Here is a 14,903-nt window from a genome sequence, read left to right on the forward strand (position 1 = left end):
CTCTCAGGGTACTGATCCACAATCAGACCCTGATGAGACTATGTTGCCCCGTCACGAACGCTATACCACCGACCGACACGGTGACACAGACGAAGTTGCACACGAGCTAGAAGAGGAGGTAATAGATGACCCAGTTGTTGACCCCGATTGGCAGCCATTGGGGGAACAGGGTGCAGGCGGCAGTAGTTCTGAAGCGGAGGTGGAGGAGGGGCTGCAGCAGGCATCAACATCGCAACAGGTTCCACCTGCCAGGCCCGTATCTGGCCCAAAACGCGTGGCAAAGCCAAAACCTGTTGGAGGACAGCGTGGCCATCCGGTTAAAGCTCAGTCTGCAATCCCTGAAAAGGGATCCGATGCTAGGAAGAGTGCAGTCTGGCATTTTTTTAAACAACATCCAATTGATCAGCGCAAAGTCATCTGTCAAAAATGTTCAACTAGCTTAAGCAGAGGTCAGAATCTGAAAAGTCTCAATACAAGTTGCATGCATAGACATTTAACCACCATGCATTTTCAAGCCTGGACTAACTACCAAACGTCCCTTAAGGTTGTAGCACCCTCGGCCAATGAAGCTAGTCAGCAACGCAACATCCCTTCCGTCACTGTAAGGCCACCATTTTCCGCACCACCGGCAGTGTCTGTGCAGGTTTCTTTGCCAGCCAAAAGCAGTCAGGGTCAGGGAATCACCAGTTTTGTAGGAGGAAATATTGCATCTAGGGAACCGGCGGAAACAATACCGTCTCCAACCGTCTCTCAGTCTGCTATGTCCACCGGCACACCCGCTAGTTCCACAATCTCCAGCTCTCCAGTCCAGCTCACCCTACATGAGACTCTGGTTAGAAAAAGGAAGTACTTATCCTCGCATCCGCGTACACAGGGTTTTAACGCCCACATAGCTAGACTAATCTCGTTAGAGATGATGCCCTACCGGTTAGTTGAAAGCGAAGCTTTCAAAGCCCTGATGGAGTACGCTGAACCACGCTACGAGCTACCCAGTCGACACTTTTTTTCCAGAAAAGCCATCCCAGCCCTGCACCAGCATGTTAAACAGCGCATCGTCCATGCACTCAGGCAATCTGTGAGTACAAAGGTGCACCTGACTACAGATGCATGGACCAGTAGGCATGGCCAGGGACGTTACGTGTCCATCACAGCACACTGGGTGAATGTGGTGGATGCAGGGTCCACAGGGGACATCAATTTCGGGACAGTTGTGCCTAGCCCACGGTCTAGGAAACAGTTGGCTGTAGGCGTTCGCACCCCCTCCTCCTCCTCCTCGTCCTCCTGCAGAAGCGAGAGCTCTTCCACAGACCGCAGTCGGCCAACCACTCCATCGGCAGCTGACACTGTTGCACACCAGTTGTCCCATTATGGGCCAGCTACTGGCAAGCGTCAGTAGGCTGTATTGGCTATGAAGTGTTTGGGCGACAACAGACACACCGCGGAAGTTCTGTCCGAGTTCTTGCAGCAAGAAACGCAGTTGTGGCTGGGCACAATAGATCTTGAGGCAGGCAAGGTAGTGAGTGATAACGGAAGGAATTTCATGGCTGCCATCTCCCTTTCCCAAATGAAACACATTCCTTGCCTGGCTCACACCTTAAACCTGGTGGTGCAGTGCTTATTGAAAACTTATCCTGGGTTCTCCGACCTGCTCCTCAAAGTGCGTTGACTTTGCTCACATATCCGCCGTTCGCCTGTACACTCCAGCTGTATGCAGACCTATCAGCGGTCTTTGAACCTTCCCCAGCATCGCCTAATCATAGACGTTGCAACAAGGTGGAACTCAACACTGCACATGCTTCAGAGACTGTGCCAACAGAGGCGGGCTGTTATGTTTTTGTGGGAGGATACACAAACAAGGGCAGGCAGTAGGATGGCAGACATGGAGTTGTCAGGTGTGCAGTGGTCGAAGATACAAGACATGTGTCAAGTCCTTCAGTGTTTTGAGGAATGCACACGGCTGGTTAGTGCAGACAATGCCATAATAAGCATGAGCATCCCCTAATGTGTTTGCTGATGCAAAGTTTGACGCACATAAAGGATCAGGCGTCTGCACCAGAGGAAGAGGAAAGCCTTGATGACAGTCAGCCATTGTCTGGTCAGGGCAGTGTACAGGACGAGGTAGCGGGCGAAGAGGAGGTGGAGGATGAGGAGGATGATGGGGATGAGTATATTTTTAATGAGGAAGCTTTCCTGGGGGCACTGGAAATTGGTTGCGTGGCAAGGCCGGGTTCTGGTTTTTTGAGGGACACAAGTGACGTAGATTTTCCTGAAACTGCCCCTCAACCAATCACAACCGCAGATTTGACAACTGGAACTTTGGCCCACATGGCGGATTATGCCTTACGTATCCTCAAAGGGACACACGCATTACTAAAATGATGAACGATGACGATTACTGGTTGGCCTGCCTCCTTGATCCTCGCTATAAAGGCAAATTGCAAAATATTATGCCACATGAGAACTTGGAACTAATATTAGCAACCAAACAATCAACTCTTGTTGACCATTTGCTTCAGGCATTCCCAGCACACAGCGCCCGTGATCGTTCTCACACGAGCTCCAGGGGGCAGCAGACCAGGAGTGTTAGGGGTGCACACATCAGAAGTGGCGTTGGACAGAGGGGTTTTCTGACTAGGTTGTGGAGTGATTTTGCTATGACCGCAGACAGGACAGGTACTGTTGCATCAATTGAAAGTGACAGGAGACAACATTTGTCCAGTATGGTTACAAACTATTTTTCATCCCTTATTGATGTTCTCCCTCAACCGTCATTCCCATTTGATTACTGGGCATCAAAATTAGACACCTGGCCAGAATTGGCAGAATATGCATTGCAGGAGCTTGCTTGCCCGGCAGCTAGTGTCCTATCAGAAAGAGTATTCAGTGCTGCAGGTTCAATATTAACCGAAAAAAGGACTCGTCTGGCTACCCAAAATGTTGATGATCTAACATTCATTAAAATGAACCACAACTGGATTTCGAATTCTTTTGCCCCACCTTGCCCGGCCGACACCTAGCTTTCCTATGAAAAGCTCTTGCCTGTGGACTACTGTGAATTACTTTTCTAATGTCTAATTTGCTGCAGCTGATTGTCCAGCAAACAACATGTTTACACCTCCCTAAATGGCCAAACTCCCCACACGGGGCCGTGGTATCGCGACTTGGCGCAAGCACCCGTGAGAGTGCTGTTTGTCTGAAGAGGTGGGTGTGCTCCCTTTTGGTCGACAGCACTGCCACTGGGTCCCTCATAGTACAATAAAGTGTCTCTGGCGGTGGTGGTGCGCACCCAACGTCAGACACACTGTTGTAACATGAGGGGCCCTGGGCCTTTACCGCTGGCAACAAGAGAGTTCACCCACCCCCAGGTCAAACATTGCTCTACCACTTCCACAGTTATCTCTCACACTTCCACCAATATTTAGTCTATGCGCTGACATCCTTCCATTCCTGCCACTGACAATACCATTGTGTTGACATGTATGATGGTACTTAACATAGTCAGGGGCAGTGTCCTCTATTTACCACAGTAAATACTTTGCGCTAAATTAGTAGGTCTGAAACTACGCAGAGGATCCCACCCCTGTACCTAATGATTGCACCCTTTAGTGTTTTCGTTTTGTTTTAATGCGAGACATTCACATTTATTTATTGTTTTGGACTACTAACTGACAGACACTCATTACAATCGGCCTCCGCTGACCAGACCAATGCTGCCCATGTACCCCTGGAACCAATTTTAAATTGCCTACAGCCAGCCCAATTTTATTATGTTAGGCCTTCGAAGTCTGTCTGCGGTCCCTCCTTCCACTAGGCCTCCACTGACCTGTCTACTGCTGCCCGTGTACCCCTGGAACCAATTATAAAGTGCCTACAGCCTGTCCAATTTATTATGTTAGGCCTTCAAAGCCTGTCTGCGGTCCCTCCTTCCACTAGGCCTCCACTGACCTGTCTACTGCTGCCCGTGTACCCCTGGAACCAATTTTAAATTGCCTACAGCCAGCCCAATTTATTATGTTAGGCCTTCGAAGCCTGTCTGCAGTCCCTCCTTCCACTAGGCCTCCACTGACCTGTCTACTGCTGCCCGTGTACCCCTGGAACCAATTATAAAGTGCCTACAGCCTGTCCAATTTATTATGTTAGGCCTTCGAAGCCTGTCTGCGGTCCCTCCTTCCACTAGGCCTCCACTGACCTGTCTACTGCTGCCCGTGTACCCCTGGAACCAATTTTAAATTGCCTACAGCCAGCCCAATTTATTATGTTAGGCCTTCGAAGCCTGTCTGCGGTCCCTCCTTCCACTAGGCCTCCACTGACCTGTCTACTGCTGCCAGTGTACCCCTGGAACCAATTATAAAGTGCCTACAGCCTGTCCAATTTATTATGCTAGGCCTTCGAAGCCTGTCTGCGGTCCCTCCTTCCACTAGGCCTCCACTGACCTGTCTACTGCTGCCCGTGTACCCCTGGAACCAATTTTAAATTGCCTACAGCCAGCCCAATTTATTATGTTAGGCCTTCGAAGCCTGTCTGTGGCCCGTTCTTTCAACTACTACTACACTGACCTGTCTACTGCTGCCCGTGTACTCCTGGAACCAATTATAAAGTGCCTACAGCCTGTCCAATTTTATTATGTTAGGCCCTCGAAGCCTGTCTGCGGTCCCTACTTCCACTAGGCCTCCACTGACCTGTGTACTGCTGCCCGTGTACCCCTGTAACCAATTTTAAATTGCCTACAGCCAGCCCAATTTATTATGTTAGGCCTTCGAAGCCTGTCTGCGGTCCCTCCTTCCACTAGGCCTCCACTGACCTGTCTACTGCTGCCCGTGTACTCCTGGAACCAATGTTAAAGTGCCTACAGCCCAATATTTTTTTATGTTAGGCCTTCGAAGCCTGTCTGCGGCCCGTTCTTTCTACTACTACTACACTGACCAGTCTACTGCTGCTCGTGTACCCCTGGAACCAATGTTAAAGTGCCTACAGCCCAATATTTTTTTATGCTAGGCCTTCGAAGCCTGTCTGCGACCTGTTCTTTCTACTACTACTACACTGACCAGACCACTGCTGCCTGTGTACCCCTGGAACCTATTTAAAAGTGCCTACAGCCCAATATTTTTTTATGTTAGGCCTTCGAAGCCTGTCTGCGGCCCGTTCTTTCAACTACTACTACACTGACCAGTCTACTGCTGCCCGTGTACCCCTGGAACCAATGTTAAAGTGCCTACAGCCCAATATTTTTTTATGTTAGGCCTTCGAAGCCTGTCTGCGGCCCGTTCTTTCTACTACTACTACACAGACCAGTCTACTGCTGCCCGTGTACCCCTGGAACCAATGTTAAAGTGCCTACAGCCCAATATTTTGTTATGTTAGGCCTTCGAAGTCTGTCTGCGGCCCGTTTTTTCTACTACTCCTACACTGACCAGACCACTGCTGCCTGTGTACCCCTGGAACCTATTTAAAAGTACCTACAGCCCAATATTTTTTTACGGTAGGCCTTCGAAGCCTGTCTGCGGCCCGTTCTTTCTACTACTACTACACTGACCAGACCACTGCTGCCTGTGTACCCCTGGAACCTATTTAAAAGTGCCTACAGCCCAATATTTTTTTATGTTAGGCCTTCGAAGCCTGTCTGCGGCCCGTTCTTTCAACTACTACTACACTGACCAGTCTACTGCTGCCCGTGTACCCCTGGAACCAATGTTAAAGTGCCTACAGCCCAATATTTTTTTATTGTAGGCCTTCGAAGCCTGTCTGCGGCCCGCTCTTTCAACTACTACTACACTGACCAGTCTACTGCTGCCCGTGGACCCCTGGAACCTATTTTTAATTGCATAGAGCATCCTTTTTTTAATAGTAGGCGTATAAAGTCTGTCTGCGGTCCACTATTGAAATTGTCCTCCACTGCCCAGAGCAATGCTGCCTGTGTACCCCTGTAACCTTTTTTAAACTGCAGTGAGCCACATTTTTGGTTTAAGGCCTACTACCTGTGTCTGTCTGCGCCACTCAATACAGCTGTGTTCCTTTGAAAAAAGCTGAGCGTCAATAGTCTTGTTTTCAGCCTCTAGGAATGTTAAAACTGCATTGGGGCTACAACTTTGGTAGGGCCTACTAACGGTGTCTGCCGCCCCAAGGTGTGCCCCAGGTTTCATCCACATTGCTTCGATCAGACTACTCTCGTTTAGTAGTTGTTGCAAACTACACTGCATTAGGCCTACAAATTGGGTATGGGGTGTAGAGAGACGGTGTGTTCCACTCCAAGGTGTTCCCCAGGTTTCCTCTCCATTGCTTCAATCTTAATGCTCTCGTTTTGTAATTGTTGAAAACTACACTGCATTAGGCCTACAAATTGGGTATGGGGTGTAGAGAGACGGTGTGTTCCACTCCAAGGTGTTCCCCAGGTTTCTTCTCCATTGCTTCAATCTTAATGCTCTCGTTTAGTAGTTGTTGGAAACTACACTGCATTAAGCCTACAAATTGGGTATGGGGTTTAGAGAGACGGTGTGTTCCACTCCAAGGTGTTCCCCAGGTTTCCTCTCCATTGCTTCAATCTTAATGCTCTCGTTTAGTAGTTGTTGGAAACTACACTGCATTAGGCCTACAAATTGGGTATGGGGTGTAGAGAGACGGTGTGTTCCACTCCAAGGTGTTCCCCAGGTTTCCTCTCCATTGCTTCAATCTTAATGCTCTCGTTTAGTAGTTGTTGGAAACTATACTGCATTAGGCCTACAAATTGGGTATGGGGTGTAGAGACGGTGTCTTCCACTCCAAGGTGTTCCCCAGGTTTCCTCTCCATTGCTTCAATCTTAATGCTCTCGTTTTGTAGTTGTTGGAAACTACACTGCATTAGGCCTACAAATTGGATATGGGGTGTAGAGAGACGGTGTGTTCCACTCCAAGGTGTTCCCCAGGTTTCTTCTCCATTGCTTCAATCGTAATGCTCTCGTTTTGTAGTTGTTGAAAACTACACTGCATTAGGCCTACAAATTGGGTATGGGGTGTAGAGACGGTGTGTTCCACTCCAAGGTGTTCCCCAGGTTTCCTCTACATTGCTTCGATCTTCTGACTCTCGTTTAGTAGTTGTTGAAAACTACACTGCATTAGGCCTAGAAATTGGGTATGGGGTGTAGAGAGGGTGTGTTCCACTCCAAGGTGTTCCCCAGGTTTCCTCTCCATTGCTTTGGTCTTCTGACTCTCGTTTAGTAGTTGTTGAAAACTACACTGCATTAGGCCTACAAATTGGGTGTGGGGTGTAGAGACGGTGTGTTCCACTCCAAGGTGTTCCCCAGGTTTCCTCTCCATTGCTTCGGTCTTCTGACTCTCGTTTAGTAGTTGTTGAAAACTACACTGCATTAGGCCTACAAATTGGGTATGGGGTTTAGAGACGGTGTGTTCCACTCCAAGGTGTTCCCCAGGTTTCCTCTCCATTGCTTCGGTCTTCCGACTCTCGTTTAGTAGTTGTTGAAAACTACACTGCATTAGGCCTACAAATTGGGTATGGGGTGTAGAGACGGTGTGTTCCACTCCAAGGTGTTCCCCAGGTTTCCTCTCCATTGCTTCAATCTTAATGCTCTCGTTTAGTAGTTGTTGGAAACTACACTGCATTAGGCCTACAAATTGGGTATGGGGTGTAGAGAGACGGTGTGTTCCACTCCAAGGTGTTCCCCAGGTTTCCTCTCCATTGCTTCAATCTTAATGCTCTCGTTTAGTAGTTGTTGGAAACTATACTGCATTAGGCCTACAAATTGGGTATGGGGTGTAGAGACGGTGTGTTCCACTCCAAGGTGTTCCCCAGGTTTCCTCTCCATTGCTTCAATCTTAATGCTCTCGTTTTGTAGTTGTTGGAAACTACACTGCATTAGGCCTACAAATTGGGTATGGGGTGTAGAGACGGTGTTTTCCACTCCAAGGTGTTCCCCAGGTTTCCTCTCCATTGCTTTAATCTTAATGCTCTCGTTTAGTAGTTGTTGGAAACTACACTGCATTAGGCCTACAAATTGAATATGGGGTGTAGAGAGACGGTGTGTTCCACTCCAAGGTGTTCCCCAGGTTTCTTCTCCATTGCTTCAATCGTAATGCTCTCGTTTTGTAGTTGTTGGAAACTACACTGCATTAGGCCTACAAATTGGGTATGGGGTGTAGAGAGGGTGTGTTCCACTCCAAGGTGTTCCCCAGGTTTCCTCTCCATTGCTTCAGTCTTCCGACTCTCGTTTAGTAGTTGTTGAAAACTACACTGCATTAGGCCTACAAATTGGGTGTGGGGTGTAGAGAGGGTGTGTTCCACTCCAAGGTGTTCCCCAGGTTTCCTCTCCATTGCTTCGATCTTCCGACTCTCGTTTAGTAGTTGTTGAAAACTACACTGCATTAGGCCTACAAATTGGGTATGGGGTGTAGAGACGGTGTGTTCCACTCCAAGGTGTTCCCCAGGTTTCCTCTCCATTGCTTCGATCTTCCTACTCTCGTTTAGTAGTTGTTGAAAACAACACTGCATTAGGCCTACTAGTTGGGTTGGGGCCTTCTATCTGTGTTCTCCTCCAGTGAACAAAGCTGTGCCGCCGGTTTACTACTGTTGCCAATTTTGAACTGCATTTAGAATACTTACTGATTTGGGCCTACTCTCTGTGTCAGCCTCTCATTCCAGTTGTCCTCCACTGCAATGCCCCCTGGTTAGTCCTGTGTTACCAATTTTGAACTGCATTTAGCCAACTTTATTCTTTGGGCCTATATCTGTGTTTCCTCCTCATCCTGCCCATTGCCCAGCCAGTGATAGATGAGTCTGCTGGTACATTGACCCATAACGCAACATTCCCCGTGCACGCTACACAACAAGATTGTGACCCTGCTGAAAGTCAGGTTCCTCTTCCCGCATACCATACCACCTTACACGGGGACAAAGAGGAAGGTGCAGATGAAAGTGCAGGTTCTTTCATCAGGTGGGGGGAGGAATACTAGTTGGCGACGTCACTGGCACAGGGCCTCTCATAGTATGCAAAAGTGTTGCTGCCGGTGGGAGGCACCCCCGCCGTGCAAACACACCGCTGTACTTTGAGGGGCCCTGTGCCAGTGCCTATGCCAACGAGTGGGCCCCCCCTGCTTGCTCAGGATCACAGCACTTGCAAAGTTGAAATACTTACCTCTCCCTGCTCCACTGCCGTGACGTGGTCCAGATTTCCTGGGCCCACTAATTACTTGAACCAGCCCTACCCCCCACAACTTTAGCCAAATGACCCCCAATTTCAAATGCCTTCAAATTATTATAAGGTAAATTACGATTGACAAGCTTCTGTAACAAGAATGGATGTTTTTGCCATTAAAATGGGCAGTGTAGGTGTTTTCCTGGCCTCCACTCACTGCCGACTATGCTCCCCCATTGACTTGCATTGGGTTTCGTGTTTCGGTCGATACCCGACTTTTCGCGATAATCGGCCGATTCCACTCGACTCGACTTCTAAGATAGTCGGGTTTCGCGAAACACGGCTCGACTCTAAAAAGGTCAAGGTCGCTCAACCCTACTTATAACTTCCTAGCAAAAAAAAAATTTGTTTCCAAAATTGTGCTGATGTAAAGTATACATGTGGGAAATGTTATTTATTAACTATTTTGTGTCACATAACTCTCTGGTTTAACAGAATAAAAATTCAAAATGTGAAAATTGCGAAATTTTCAAAATTTTCGCCAAATTTCCGTTTTTATCACAAATAAACGCAGAATTTATTGACTTAAATTTACCACTAACATGAAGCCCAATATGTCACGAAAAAACAATCTCAGAACCGCTAGGATCCGTTGAAGCGTTCCTGAGTTATTACCTCATAAAGGGACACTGATCAGAATTGCAAAAAACGGCAAGGTCTTTAAGGTCAAAATAGGCTGGGTCATGAAGGGGCTAGTCATGTCCTTACGGACATGTGAATCTTAGCCATGCTCACTTTACTTTTCACAAAAAATGGAAGACCTTTTATATCAGTTACTAGATGGTGGTCCGATTCTAACGCATCGGGTATTCTAGAATATTCATGTCCACGTAGTATATTGCCCAGCCCACATAGTATATTGCACAGCCCACGTAGTATATTGCCCAGTCACGTAGTATATTGCCCAGCCACGTAGTATATTGCCCAGTCAGGTAGTATAATGCCCGGCCACGCAGTATATTGCCCAGCCACGTAGTATATTGCCCAGTCATGTAGTATATTGCCCAGTCACGTAGTATATTGCCCAGTCACGTAGTATATTGCTCAGCCACGTAGTATATTGCCCAGCCACGTAGTATATTGCCCAGCCACATAGTATATTGCCCAGCCACGTAGTATATTGCCCAGCCACGTAGTATATTGCCCAGTTACGTAGTATATTGCCCAGCCACGTAGTATATTGCCAAGTCACGTAGTATATTGTCCAGTCAGGTAGTATATTGCCCAGTGAGGTAGTATATTGCCCAGTCACGTAGTAGATTGCCCAGCCACGTAGTATATTGCCTAGCCACGTAGTATATTGCCCAGTTACGTAGTATATTGCCCAGTGCCGTAGTATATTGCCCAGCCACGTAGTATATTGCCCAGTTACGTAGTATATTGCCCAGTGACGTAGTATACAGCACAGAGCCACATAGTATATTGCACAGCAATGTAGTATACAGCACAGAGCCATGTAGTATATTGCCCAGCCACATAGTATATTGGCCAGTCACGTAGTACTGTATATTGCCCAGCTACGTTGTATATTGCCCAGCCACGTATGTCACAGGTTAAAAAATAAAAAAATAAACATATACTCACCTTCCGAGGGTCCCTTGTAGTTCAGTCACATGACCATGACGTCATGGCAGGTCATTTTCGTGCAGCGCCTGTGATGACGTCGTGGTCACATGACCGTGACGTCTCGGCAGGTCGTTATCGCGCAGGACCTGTGATGACGTCGCGGTCACATGACCGTGATGTCATGGCAGGTCCTTCTCGTGCAGGCGCGCAGGCCCTGTGATGACATCACGGTCACATGACCGTGACGTCATGACAGGTCCTTCTCGCACACGCACGCAGGGCCTGTGATGACGTTGCATTCACATGACCGTGACGTCATGGCAGGTCCTTCTCCCATACCATCCTTGGCACCGGAATCTGCCGGAGGTCACCTGAGCATCACGAAATGTGATTATATAATGATTTGTTATTTTTTTATTATTTTTAACATTAGATGTTTTTACTATTGATGCTGCATAGGCAGCATCAATAGTAAAAGCTTGGTCACACAGGGTTAATAGCAGCGGTAACGGAGTGAGTTACCCACAGCATAACGCGGTCCATTACCGCTGGCATTAACCCTGTTTGAGCGGTGACTGCGGGGAGTATGGAGCGGGCGCCGACTGCAGGGGGGTAGGGAGGGACTAATCGGACTGTGGCCATCACTGATTGGTCGCAGCAGCCATGACAGGTAGCTGGCGAGACCAATCGGTGACTTGGATTCCATGACAGACAGAGGCCGCGACCAATGAATATCCATGACAAACAGAAAGACAGAAGGACAGAAAGACGGAAGTGACCCTTAGACAATTATATAGTAGATAACTAGCTGAAAGAGCAATAAGTAGGAGAACATGCTCAGAAGAAAGGAAAATGAGAAGCTATTGACAGGAAAAAAGATGTTAGTGTGGATTGGAGTATAACGAGCATGTTGAGCTCAAATTCGATTCGACACACATTCGCTTCAGTCTTCTCAATTGTACATACCCACAGTGGGTACAGAAAGTATTCAGATCCCTTAATACTTTTCACTCTCTGTTTCATTGCAGCCATTTGGTAAATTGAAAAAAAATAATTTTTTTCTCATTAATGTACACTCTGCACCCTAACTTGACTGAAAAATACATTAATGTAGAAAATTTTGCATATTTATTAAAAAAGAAAAACGGAAATATCACATGGTCATAAGTATTCAGACCCTTTGCTCAGACACTCATATTTAAGTCGCATGCTGTCCATTTCCTTGTTATCCTCCTTGAGATGGTTCTACTCCTTCATTGGAGTCCAGCTGTGTTTATCTAAACTGATATGACCTGATTTGGAAAGGCACACAATCTGTCTATATAAGACCTCACAGCTCACAGTACATGTCAGACCAAATATAAATCATGAGGTCAAAGTAACTGGCCAAGGAGCTCAGAGACAGAATTGTGGCAAGGCACAGATCTGGCCAAGGTTACTAAAGAATTTCTGCAGTACTCAAGGTTCCTAAGAGCACAGTTGCCTCCATAATCCTTAAATGGAAGAAGTTTGGGACCACCAGAAGTCTTCCTAGACCTGGTCGTCCAGCCAAACTGAGCAATCGTGGGAGAAGAGCCTTTGTGAGAGGGGTTAAGAAGAAGAACCCCAAGAAGGACTTCCAGACTATGAGAAATAAGATTCTCTGTCTGATTAGATGAAGATAGATGTTTTTGACGATTATTCTAAGTGGTATGTGTGGAGAAAACCAGGCACTGCTCATCACCTGACAAATACAATCCCAACATGGTCGTGGAAGCATCATGCTATGGGGGTGTTTTTCAGCTGCAGGGACAGGATGACTGGTTGCCATTGAATGAAAGATGAATGTGGCCAAGTGCAGAGATATCCTGGATGAAAACCTCTTCCAGAGCGCTCTGGACCTCAGACTTGGCCGAAGGTTCACCTTCCAACAAGGCAATAACCCTAAGCGCACAGATAAAATAACTAAGAAGTGGCTTCAGAACAACTCTTTGGCCATTCTTGACTGGCCCAGCCAGAGCCCTGACCTAAACCCAATTGCGCATCTCTGGAGAGACCTGAAAATGGCTGTCCACCAACATTCACCATCCAACCTGACAGAACTGGAGGGGATTTGCAAGGAAGATTGGCAGAGCATCCCCAAATCCAAGTGTGAAAAACCGGTTGCATCATTCTCAGGAAGACTCATGGCTGTACTAGTTCAAAAGTGTGCTTCTACTCAATACTGAGCAAAGGGTCTGAATGCTCAAGACCATGTGATATTCCAGTTTTTCTTTTTTAATAAATTTTGCTAAATTTACCACATTTCTGTTTTTTTCAGTTAATAGGGTGCAGAGTGTACATTAATCAGAAAAAAATGAACTTTTTTGAATTTACCAAATGGCTGTAATAAAACAAAGAGTGAAAAATGTAAAGGGGTCTAAATACTTTCCATGCCCACTGTATATATAATAATTGATCCTTATGTATTTTAGGCAACCATTCCCTTTCCTAAAAGCATTGATCCAAAATTACAAAAGCAGATTTCATATGGAATTATACCTAAATATCGAGTTTAGTAGTCTTAATGCTGGACACTTTTCCTACTATTCTAAAACTCATCTTTCTACATCATGTCTGTGCACAAAATGAAAATTAGGCAATTCAAATACATCAGTGATTTGTATATTACAACATTATAAACATTAATGAAAATCCTGGTGATTTTAGTTCTGTAGCCAAGAACATAGCTTTTTAACACATCCATTTTGGACAAAGGTAAAAAGAAAAGTCATACCCAAAAAAGAAATAATATGCAAACTATTCCAATGAACTGAAACATAGTCAAGAATTTGAAGAGGGAGAATGATGTAACAAGAGTATTCCGACCTTCCCTGCAGAAAAACACAATATTTTTGTTATTTGCAAAAAGTAATAATTCACCTAAGTTACTATAACACAATAATATTAGTAATAGAAAAGTTATTTCATAGTCAGTAAACATTTATTAACGTATACAAAATTAACATTTAGAGAAATTCAGTAACGGAAATTATGTATATGGGGCTGAACCACAATATTAATATCAAACATATCCCGTGAACAAAACTTATGGTGGTCTATTCCAATCACGTAACCATCTACTGCAATATCATTAGGAAACATATCACATTGGTGGCTCACACTAATCCAAATTCCAGACAATATAACCTGTTTAAAGCAATCAGGTATGATGCACCTTAAATTGTAGATGTTCCAGATTAATGCAAAACTTACTTGATGAGCAAAGGAACACATTCAATATTTGGAATTTTGGAAGTAAATGGAGATGCAACAGATGCTTCTAATTCGGAGAGTGAAATTCCAGCATGAGCCATTTTAAGTGCCTGGAAGTAGTAAAAAATGTATGAAATATTAGATTTCATAGTAAACCATAATCCCTGTTATATCCTACTCTTTTACCTAACTTTATTTTTAGAATTAAAATCCGCATTACATCTACTGTTAGATTAGCTAGCCATTAGAGTAGAATCAGAGACAAATGGTCAAAAGTGAACAACTGGTCATAGTAATTGTGTATTGGAATACTTATAAGTCACTGAGGTTGGCTTAACCACTTAAGCCCCAAGGGTGGTTTGCACGTTAATGACCTGGCCAATTTTTACAATTCTGACCACTGTCCCTTTATAAAGTTATAACTCTGGAATGCTTCAACGGATCCTAATAACTCTGAAAATGTTTTCTCGTGACATATTGTAATTCATGATAGTGGTAACATTTATTTGATAAGACATGCATTTATTTGTGAAAAAATGGAAATTTGGCGAAAATTTAGAAAATTTTGCAATTTTCCAACTTTGAATTTTTATGCCTTTAAATTACAGAGATATGTCACACAAAACACTTAAGAAGTAACACTTCCCACATGTCTACGTTACTTCAGCACAATTTTGGAACCAACATTTTTGTTTGTTAGGGAGTTATAAGGGTTAAAATTTGACCAGCAATTTCTCATTTTTACAACACCATTTTTTTTATGGACCACATCTCATTTGAAGTCACTTTGAGGGGTCTATATGATAGAAAATACCCAAGTGTGACACCATTCTAAAAACTGCACCCCTCAAGGTGCTCAAAACCACATTCAAGAAGTTTATCAACCCTTCAGGTGTTTCACAGGAAGTTTTGGAATGTTTA

General features: G+C 45.4%; 1 protein-coding gene across 1 annotated transcript in view; it reads right to left on the reverse strand.

Annotated features, from left to right (window-relative positions):
- LOC138638116 (probable cation-transporting ATPase 13A4) overlaps nt 1–14,903 on the reverse strand; it is a 542,444-nt gene that overhangs the window by 167,178 nt on the left and 360,363 nt on the right. Inside the window, exons 23-24 of the mRNA XM_069727138.1 lie at nt 13,983–14,092; nt 13,504–13,600 (exon numbers count right to left, since the gene is read on the reverse strand). Coding sequence (XP_069583239.1) covers nt 13,504–13,600; nt 13,983–14,092 — 207 coding nt within the window. The remainder of the gene's footprint in view (nt 1–13,503; nt 13,601–13,982; nt 14,093–14,903) is intronic.

Source organism: Ranitomeya imitator, chromosome 5, assembly GCF_032444005.1.
Source record: "Ranitomeya imitator isolate aRanImi1 chromosome 5, aRanImi1.pri, whole genome shotgun sequence".
NCBI lineage: Eukaryota > Metazoa > Chordata > Amphibia > Anura > Dendrobatidae > Ranitomeya > Ranitomeya imitator.